Raw genomic sequence first — 10,473 nt, 5'->3', positions numbered from 1 at the left:
GGTATCCAAATCCTCTCTCTCTCTCGATCCAACAAGCTGGACAAGCCTGCCCGAGGTACCAAGGAACAGGAGAAAGGAGAGGCCATTGTCTCTTTAGGATCATCTCTGGAGTACTAAGGGGGCTGTGCTGCCGCTGCCACTCTTCTTTCACCTTTCACTGGCTGTTGTTTTGTTGGATTTCCCTCCATCTCCTTCAACGGGCTTCCACTCGTTTGACTTCCCACAGAGCAGGAGCTTCTTTGCAGCTGCAGAACTCTGGGTGCTTAAGGCAAAGGGCATGTGTAAGTCCCTTCTTCCCACTTTGTCTTCCAGATGTTCTTCTCCCCATGCAAGTGCTGGTAGTTGTGGAATCCCTGGAGAGGTGTGCTGCTTCCTGGCAAACAAGGCATTTGAAAAAGCAAAATCCCCTGCAAAGCAGAAGAGATGAAATGGTCAGCACTTCATTCAGTTCCCTCTTAGCACTCTCTTTGGGGCTTAAGGTTGCCAGGCCCAGGGATGGGGAACCTGTAGCTTCCTGAGGCCATTGGCCTCCCAGCTCCTATCACCCCAGCCAGCACTACCAGTAGTCAAGGATGAGGGACGTTGTAGGTTCCATATCCATGCTTTAAGACTTGCATAGAATTGCAAAAATTACACCACATGTGGCTTCTTCTCAGGACGGAAGCCCTGTGATGGGAAAACTCACTCCTGGAGGATTTCTGCCTTCTAAACAACTCCCAAAGGCAGAGGAGAGCTCTGTCAGGGCAGCCCAGTTTTTGGTGGGGTTTTTTTGTAATGTCGTTGGAAACACCGTCAGGAATTTTAGAACATAGAGAGATGGTACACCACTCTTTTCAGGACAGGTCTATAGATTTTGGGGGCCTCACTGGGACACTGGGGAAATGTGCTCCTAGAGACCGGCAAGCTTCCTCGGACTCTGATTGGATGTACTCAGGTTAATCTGAGCTGGCTCTCCAAAGATATGTTGCTTGCTTAACCTGAGCCAATGCAAACCCTTTCAGATTCCATTACACCCCCAAATGGGGACCCAATATGACTTGATCCCTACCCATCTTATATTTGTGTCTGCAGTGTTTTTATATTTGTGTCTGGAACGTTACACAGGAACCACCCTCCTTTCCTGCTTCCCACCCACTTGCTTCTGCTGGTCTTAGCAATGTCTCTAGTGTTCATACAATGTGCCATTGTGTGCAGGCTTGCTCGCTTGCCCATTCTCTTGCTCTCTCTCTCTCTCTCTCTCACACACACACACTGGGAGAGAGGGAGAGGGAGCACTAGTATAGCTATTTGGGGGGACTGTGCTTTGAACAAGATTGTGTGTCCTGCTCCTAAACCTCACTGTCTTTTATTTACCCCACAAACCTAGCCAGGTTCAGAGATGTTTAACCAGCGGTGGCTGGTGCTCATTGGACCTGGAGGAGCTTCAGGCCAACAGTAGGCAGAGCCAGAGTCAATGATAAGCAGAGCCAACTAACGCTAGCTTTGTCCCCATCCAACTCCCTACTGAGGCCTGCAAGGGCAACAAGGGAAGAACTGCTGCTGGGGAGAGAAAGTGTGCTGGGACCATCAAGGGCAGAGTTTGGAAAAGTTACTTTTTTTGAACTACAACTCCCATCAGCCCAATCCAGTGGCCATGCTGGCTGGGGCTGATGGGAGTTGTAGTTCAAAAAAGTAACTTTTCCAAACTCTGATCAAGGGCCACACTTTTCTACCTACCCTGACCAATCCCCGGCCTGGACCTTTATAAGAAGGAGCCGTTCCTGCTCCCTCTGGCTTCTTTCTGGGGATTACCGTTTGCCCTTTGGCAGGAACATGAATGTATTGTAGCTTCTTTTTTTGGAAAAAATGTTAAGATGTTGTTTTAAATTTTTGTAAGTTGTAGTTTCCCCACCCCCTTGAATTATCCTTTGCATTTTTCTTTGTAAGCCACCTTGGGGGCTTTTTCTTGGCCTGAAGGTGGCATAGAAATGAGCGTCAACATAACGCTGAGACTAGGGCGGACGAAGCAGATAGCCAGGGCCACCCTCTGGACTGAAAGTAAGTAAGGAGGCAGGCAGGCAGACGACTGCTAGCTAGTGAAGCCTGGTAATTGATAGTTCCAGGAGGATGGTATTGATCTGTAGCAAAGAATGATCAGAGCAGTCATCCAAAACAAAATTCCCAGGTGGGGCTTCAAGGGCAAGGGGAAGCCATGACAGTTAAAAGCCTGTTTCAAAGGCTTCCAAGCATCTCTGGAAGCAGAGTGGCACTGTTGACAGAGGACCTTTACCTGAGAACTTTCAGAAGTTCAGCTTGCGGGGCTTGGCACTACGGCTCTGGAGAAGTTTTGCCAGCAGCCCTGTGTTCGTTGGCAGCCATGGGTTTCTGAGATCCCTAGGGGGAGAAAGTTGATACACCATATGAGATAGTGCTCAAAGGGACGCAGAGAGCAGTTTTTGGTTTGTTCATTTTTTATGAGAGAGAGAAAAGCAGTATCAACATCCCTTAAGCGTATCCTTGCACTGTTTTCTCATTGCAGCTCCAGTTTAGGTACACAAGTTTTGTATTTTGGGTTTTATTTAAGGCATGCACTACCCAGTACTTGGAAATATTTATAGCCAGATTTATTACTGCAAGGTTTTCCAAGAAGCCCATTAAACGACACAGTGACCCTGCTTTCCCTCTCTCTGTGACCTAAGCAATCCTTACATTATGCAATCATTGCATTTATGGTTATAGATCCAAAAGGGAGTGTCTTTGTTACACAGTGAGGAGTTCAGAGTATGAAGGATTGTTCTGTGCCAGTCACTCCTTTTATAAAGGAAGAGCAGGATCATTCAAAAGGCTGAGTAGAGCTGGGCCCCATCTGTACTATGAATCCCAGGAGCTATAGTTTTCCCCTCACAGCACTACAATTCCCAGAATTCCCTGGGAAGAGGAATTGATTGCTAAACTACTCTAGGATCAGAGCTTGGAAAAGTTATTTTTTTAAAACTACAACTCCCATCAGCCCCAGCCAGCATGGCCACTGGATTGGGCTAATGGGAGTTGTAGTTCACAAAAGTAACTTTTCCAAGCTCTGTCTAGGACTATAGCTCTGTGTGGAGAACAGATGGTCTCCTAAAAAGAGTGATTAAACACATAAATAAAAGTGGGAATTCCTTAGCTTAAATCCCATTTAACCTATGCAGTCACTGGGAAGCTGCTATCTCTCAGCTGGTGGGTGAGGATGACATTTGATTCAGTTCACTTAAATGCAAAGTGTGTTAAATTTCTTCACCATCCCCAGGTGAAGCTACCAAATTTGCACTTTCTGAAACAATGCGCAAAGCAAAACACAGCAATCCTTTGACATTCACACATTTCCGAATTTTGCAATGCAAGTTCTCCAGCCAAGTAATGTGTACAAAAATTCATAGACTAGGAGAAAGTGTGCCTGTAAATGCATATAGTGGAAAATAGCATACCAAACTACATCATGTTAGGGAAAATTACCTTTCAAAAATGTGTATATTGGGCAGAATTGTTTCCAAAAAATGTGTATATATTAGGAGAAATTAGTACTAAAATGGTGATGCATTTTCATGAGGCCTTTTAAAAAACTGCAAACTGTGGAGAACTGAATTTAAGAATGGAAAAATGAGATACTGGGGTGGGGGAAATTGACAGATTGACAAATCCCTATTTTCAGCCTCGGGCAACTCCCCCCTCCATGATGCTAAGAAGACTGGTCTACTTAACAGAGGTGTTGTAATCATTGCTGAAAGTAGAGAGCCAGCATGGTGCAGCAGCAAGCAAAATAGGTTATAGAGCTATGGAGAACCGGCTTCAAATCACCACTCTGCCATGAATATTACTAGGAGACCTTGAGTAAGTTTCTGTTTTCAGCCTAACCCACCTCACATGGCTGCTGTGAGGAAAACATGAGGGAGTTCAGTAGGATTTACTCCCAAGTAAATGTGTTTAAGACTGCACCCTTAATACATAAATGTTATGCATCGTATGTGAAAGTATTCCAAGTGCTGTGTCAAGCAAAAGCTGGATTTTGCACAGTTAAGCAAATCTGCATGTATTGACTTGTTTTTTCATAATTTATGTTTCAACTTGTCCGTGGGGAAGATGCGAAGTCATATAAAGGGGCCTAATCCCCCTCCTTCCAGAAAGTCATGTTTGATCTTCTCGCTGGCCCGAGCTACCATGATGCATTGTTCACACACTGTCAAGTTTATCTTCACAGCTTAAAGATTAGAAACTTGTTTAAAGGGACAACTGAGATTCTCCTGCTGCAGAACTCTCACTTCGCAATAAATCCCATGTTTGGGCAGTGCTCCCATGGGATCAAAGTTTCAGAAAGGAGAGAACCTACTAACTAATGCAAATGGATCAGGAGGAATCAAAGAAAGGCCATAATGCAAGGAGGGGGAAATGGAGGAAAGGAGGGTACTGAATCTGTTGCCAAAGAGAATAATTTGCAAGCCCTAACTCCCCTTCCTAAAGGTGGCCACTTCACAAAAGTGCAAACCCCCCTGCAGATTTGCATATGTTAATTTATATGGAGAGATGCAAATTTAGAAAGGATCTAGGACAGGGTTGCCAGGTTCCTGTCCTGAGACTGATCCTGTATCTTTAGGAGAAGAGAAAGTCAGCCAAGTGCAGGTGTTCTTGCAACATTGTAATGAGAAAAACCACAAAGTGGAATTCTCCCTTCCCCCTGCACAACTTTTAAAGATACAGAAGACCTCTTGGAGGCCGGGCCTGGCAACCAAGAAGTCTTCTGTATCTTTAAAAGTTGTGCAGGGGGAAGGGAGAATTCCACGTTGTGGTTTTTCTCATTACAGTGTTGCAAGAACACCTGCATTTGGCTGACTTTCTCTTCTCCTAAATATACAGGATCAGTCTCAGGACAGGAACCTGGCAACCCTAATCTAGAAATGCTATCCATCTCACCATACTGGGTGATCAGGTAGCCTGCATGCCTGCTTAGTCTGTTGTCCAGATGCTAAATTCTTGATTGCCTCTGGTCTCCATTTCTTTATCTTTAAACTCTATCTTTAAACTCTGTTATAACCTTTTACAGAGAGGACGCCTTCAAATAGAGGATTGCCCTCTGACAACCCAGCTTTCCTATGTAAAATGACACACATGGCCACTCTTTCCAGAGTTTGTTTGTGAACTGGTGGCCTCTTTTCAGATCATATTCAGTATTTTCCATGATCAATGCTGAGCTCAGGCCTTGGTGTAGAACACTAACACTAAGCCATGATTACAACAGTAAGCCATGATTTATAAACTATGGTTTAATAAACCATAGTTGAAGTTGATTGCCCTGCAGCTTAACTATGGTTTATTATCTATGGTTAGGGATGGGAGAGAAATTCAATTAAGCTCACTTTTTAAAGGTGATCCTACTGAATTTGCACTTTCCAAAATAATATGTGAACTGAAACAAAACACAACCATCTTTCAAAAATCACACTTTGAATTTTGCAGCTCTCTAGCCAGGTAATGTGCCCAAAAATTCATAAATTAAATTGTGCATTAAAATGCATATATTAATGAAAATAACATACAAAAATGCCTTATACTAGGGGAAATTGCTTTGAAAGAATGTGTCTTAGGCACAATTTCACAGAAAAATGTGTTTGTTAAAATGCTGAAGAATTTTCATTCAAAAATGATCGCAAATTGCTGCAGAAATGTGGAGAACTGACTTTCAGATTGGAAAAAACACAAAACTGAGACAACTGTAATTGACAGATCCATCCCTAACTCAGGTTTGTAGATGATTTATAAATGGCTTGTATTAACCATAGCTTAGCATTACATCTGAACATAGACACCATTGGACTACAGTTCCCATCATCCCTGATCATTAGTCATGGGAGTTGTTATTCCAAACATATGGAAGATCCCAAGCTGGGGAAGGCGGATCTAAGGGAAGGGCCACATCCTAACACTTACCAAGGTTTCCCATGGCAGAAGGTTGCACAGACACTGTCCTTTGAATGCGAGCATTCACACCTCCTGAGTGATCTTGTCTGACGCTTTTGTATATTTCCCAGGCCATAGGGCGTGGAGTGGCTGATAAAAAAAAACACACGAATCATTAACTTCCATAGTTTATTGGAAAGGAAGGTTTATAATGCAGGCCTGGCCAGGGACCAAGCAAGTCTGACAATAACAAATCTTGTTTGCAGTCGCAAGGTGAAAAGAGCCAACCTCTAACTGAAGAAAAGAAGTTGTGATCTACTCTGACCCTCACATGCTCACTCTTTCACTCTCTATTTCCACAGGCAAGTAGTGGGTGATGCAAATGGGGTGAGGCTCTCACTGTTCTTCATTAATAATATCAAGATGTCGGAATGACCCTCCTCCCTTCCCCCATACCTATATTAGGGAAGAAAGTGCAGACAACAGCCAGTGGTGAAATGCTAAGCTTGGCTACTCAGAGGTAAGATCCATTGGCACTTAATCCCTCCCCCAGTAAGTGCATGTAGACTTGCATTCCAAATCAGTTGCGCTTGGGTCCCACTGAAATCAATGCAGAAAGTTAGCCATGGCCAACTAAGTCCCATTGATTTCAATGGGACCAAAAGTGCAATCAAACCCCAAAACCTCTACCCATTAGATTGATATTTATATCCTGCTTTTCCTCCACGGAGCTCAAGATGGCATGAATGGTTCTCCCCGCACAGCCCGATACACATTTTATCTTCCTAAGTACCCCACGAGATGCATTAAGCGGAGAGATAGTGACTGAGCCACATGCACCTCCCAAGCTTCATGACCGAGTGGAGATTTTATTCCACCCTTTTCTCAAAGAGCCTTCTTGGTTTTCTCCCCTCCCTTCCAACAGCCCTTTGAAGGAGGCTGGGCTAAGGGAGAGAGTCACTGGCCCAGGGTCACCCAGCGAGCTTCATGGGCAGGTGTGTGGGTTTGAACCTGGATCTCTCTCCAGTTCTGGTCAGACATTCTAGCCACAGTCCCATGCCCCTCTGTTCCAGATACACAGAGCTACTATTTAATATGCTATGTATGGGCAGGACATATACTGAAGGTGTATGCTTTATTTTTAAAAAAAATAAAAAGCGCTTGGTAACGCTGCTAGGAGAATTGCCGTCTATTAGCCCTGTAGTGTTTCCAACTTTGATCTCAGCCTCCCCTCCTTCCTGAACATGTTTGAGAATGGCATGCTCTTTTCAGAGTGAGTAGTTACTCAAGACCGCACATTAGCAGGCATAATTAGAACCACACCTGAGCCAGTGTCATCTGTTTGGCTCAGATCTTAAGCTGCTTGCGAGAGATTGCTTGAAAGCTGCCCAGATCTCTGCTGTATCATGCAACGGGCAAGCACCTTCCCAGCCAACCGCAAGACTGCAAGGCCACCCCACCTCAGCTCCTCAGAAACACAAACTGGGGAAGCAATCGCCACAAAGTATTTCTGGCTGGTGCAAAAGGGGGCATGTGGCTCAGTGGTAAAGTGCATGCCTTACAGGCATGCGGGAGGTCCCAAGTTCAGTACCTGGCATCTCTAACTGGGCTGGGAATGCCCCCTGCCTGAAACCCTGCAGAGGCGCTGCCAGTCAGTGCAGACAATACTGAGCTAGATGGACCAGTGCTCTGATTTGGGACAAGGCAGATCCCCATGTTCCTAACATTTTCCATTGAAAGGGGTGGGGACAAGAGTTGTAGCCAACACAGTTCTACTCAGAGCAGACCCATTGAAATTAATGGAGTTAAGTCTGTCATGCCCATTCACTTCAATAGGTCCTCTCTGAGTAGCATTTGATACAGCCCAATGTGACCATCTGCACAGACACAGGACAAAGGCTCACGTGTGGCTTTTTAGTGCCGTGTACAGAAGCGCCTTCAGAGATGTATCACTGGGGCTCTCTTTCCACAGTCCATTCTGTTTGCCTGTAGATGTGAACAAACCCCTCTGCTGCCTGCCTGCCTTGCAGCAAATCCAATCACTTGCACTCCTTTGACCAGGGGTGCCATCAGGCCAGGTCATTAGGGCAGAAGTCTAGGGACCCACACAGAAGACTGAGTGACAGGGCCCCCAAGATGCAGCAGGGCTGACTTGCCACATTTTAAAGAATGGGCCATAGGTCAGTGGTAGAGCATCTGCCTTGCATGCAGAAGGTCCCAGGTTCAGTCCCCAGCATCTCCAGGTAGGACTGAGAATGTCCCCCTTCTGAAAACTTGGACAGCCCCTGCCAGTCAGTGTAGACATTACTGAGTTAGACGGACCAATGGTTGGTCTGACTCAGTGAAAGACATCTTCCTATGTTCCTATCTTGATTTTTGGTGGGCTGGGGGTACCATAAGATCATTACGTCCACTGCCTAAATTGACCTAACTGCACCACTGGCTCTGACTGGACATTCGCCCCTCTTAAGAGCCAAACAGCAGCCCCATACTCACCCAGGCGTATTGATCCAGATAATATCGAGGTGACAGAAGTAAATGCACTCTTTGTCCATCCAGTTGGTGCAGGAGCAGCGCTTTGCCCTAAGGTGCCTGCCATTGGCCTCTGCCAGGTGGGACTCTGCCGGGGGAAGCCCCAGGCCTGCCAGAGGAGAGGAAAAAATGACAGGCAAAGGGATCAATCATACAGCGCTCTGCATTGGAAGCATCCAGAATGCAGTGTGGCATGTAAACAGAGCGATTAGCCACCTAATCTTAAAGAGATTTTCTGTTTTAGCCACTTTATAGCTGCCACAGCCTTACAGATTAGGGCTGCGGGATTGTAAAAGTGATTTGTTGTTGTTTTGCACTTCCAGGAACTGGAAGAGTTCAGCAAGAAAATATCTGGAACTAGGCAGCAAAGAAGATAAAGTGTGTACAGCACTCCTTCAGGCCAGGTACACACTTTGCCCCTGGTCTCACACTCAGAGCATGCTGGCATGAAGTTCATTGGCAAAACAATCAATAGCACTAAAGAGGAGCTATCTCTCAGCACTTGCCTACAGACCATGGCTCAAAGTGAGCAGGATTATTATTGTCACCATCGGCATTGACATTTTGGCCCCTTATCCAGCTGCAATTACAGAATGCATGCACAAACTACTGGTGCGCTGAATCAATTTTTTTGCATGCTCCCAAATGTGCTGAGCACCCCCCCTTTTCTTCTTTTTTTTCCAAACAAAAGCAAAAGAATTTTAAAAAATGTGCACACAGGGAGAAAACTCTTTCAAGAAAAGAAAGGAAGGATTTGTTATGGCATTCCTCTCTTGGCAAAGTTCTAAAGGAACTGTTCTTTCTGTCTGTCTGTCTATATCTCTCTGTCTCTCTCTGATGGATGCTGCTGGCATGTCATAGCAGTGGCAAAGCACCCATCCATCCCTGGCAAGGTGAGACACATTGACTTTCTTCTCTCTTGATCTCCAAGCCCATTTGTTTGGGACGTTGCAACAGCAAGAGGATTAGACTAAGCTTGACAAGTAGCAAAATCACTGTTGTCTCAGTAGTAGAAAGGTGACTCCCAAAAGTGCCAAAAAGGGAAATTTGGGTGGGTGGGTCGGTGGGAGTCAGGAACATAGAGAACTGGCTTATACTGAGTCAGACCTTACTTCATCTAGCTCAGCAGTGTCTCCACTGACTGGCAGCGACTTAGCAGTGCCAGCCCTACCTGGGCCTGCCGGCGATTGAATCTGGAACTTTCTGCATGCGGGGCAGATCTGTACCATGGAGCTACGGCAGATGCTGGCTCATTGAGCTACGGGACTCCTCTACGCTATCGAGGACCTCTCCACGCTATCGAGAGCCCTGCCTTATATCGATGCAGACCACTGTGCCTTTCCAGCTCAGGATTGTGTCCACTGACTTGGCAGCGGCTCTCCAGGGTTTCAGGCAGAGCGACTCTACCAGCCCTACCTGGAGATGCCGGGGACGGAACGCTGCAAAGCAGGCGCTGCCCGCCTGAGCTACGTTCCTTTCCAAAGGGCCACGAAGATGCATGCTTGCAAACAAATGCAAAAACCAAAGGAAGAAGGGGGAAAAAAATCCTCTCGATTCTCTCACCTTCTTCCAGCAGGACGCAAAGGGTGATTGCAAGGGAAAAGAAGCCGGAGGGATTGTTTACCATTGTGGCGCGCTTAATCCTTTAATAGGCGGCAAGTGGAGCTCTCCCTCCCAGAGCTGCAAAGAGCCTCTTCTGAAGCTGTCGGGGCTTCGCGGCAGGTGCTTTATAGCGCCGACGGCCTGGCGCGTCACGCCAGCTCGCCTTGGGCACGCCTCCTTCCTTCTCTCCCCCCTCCCTTCCCCAAGCAGAGGGGGGCTGCCTCCTGACTTGCCAAAGCCCAGTAGGCACCCAGCCAGGCCGTCGGGGCTGGCGAAGCCAATCTGCGGCCGCCGTCGCTGCCTCCCAAGGAAAGCGGCCCGAGGTGCTGCAAGGCGCCCTGAGCCATGGACGAACGGGAACCTCGCAGGCTAGTTGCCTCATAGACCAAGACTCATTGCTCCACCTAGCTCAGTATTGTCGACACTGAC

The 10,473-nt window shown here is 46.5% G+C and overlaps 1 protein-coding gene across 1 annotated transcript; it reads right to left on the bottom strand.

Moving 5' to 3' along the window:
* Window positions 1-321: 321 nt before the first annotated feature.
* On the bottom strand, window positions 322-10,099 carry EDN2 (endothelin 2). The gene is made up of 5 exons (XM_061597545.1): window positions 10,006-10,099; window positions 8,407-8,551; window positions 5,941-6,060; window positions 2,270-2,373; window positions 322-407 (listed from the first exon to the last, which is right to left on the bottom strand). The coding sequence occupies exons 1-4, from the start codon at window positions 10,067-10,069 to the stop codon at window positions 2,280-2,282; spliced, it is 423 nt and encodes a 140-aa protein (XP_061453529.1). The 5' UTR covers window positions 10,070-10,099; the 3' UTR covers window positions 322-407; window positions 2,270-2,279.
* Window positions 10,100-10,473: the final 374 nt, after the last annotated feature.

The sequence above is a fragment of the Rhineura floridana genome, chromosome 15, assembly GCF_030035675.1.
Source record: "Rhineura floridana isolate rRhiFlo1 chromosome 15, rRhiFlo1.hap2, whole genome shotgun sequence".
Taxonomy (NCBI): Eukaryota; Metazoa; Chordata; class Lepidosauria; order Squamata; family Rhineuridae; genus Rhineura; species Rhineura floridana.
The sequence above is the reverse complement of the archived record's forward strand: the minus strand, read 5'-3'. Positions and strand labels throughout refer to the sequence as shown.

What these genes read in the sequence shown, in the direction of transcription:
- EDN2 (XM_061597545.1), bottom strand. Translation starts at nt 10,069, where the DNA reads ATGGTAAACAATCCCTCCGGCTTCTTTTCCCTTGCAATCACCCTTTGC. An exon ending in TTGCGTCCTGCTGGAAGAAG is followed by an intron (nt 8,552 to 10,005) that starts GTGAGAGAATCG and finishes CTCCTCTGGCAG; the next exon opens with GCCTGGGGCTTCCCCCGGCA. An exon ending in TTCTGCCATGGGAAACCTTG is followed by an intron (nt 2,374 to 5,940) that starts GTAAGTGTTAGG and finishes TTCTCCCCCTAG; the next exon opens with GGATCTCAGAAACCCATGGC.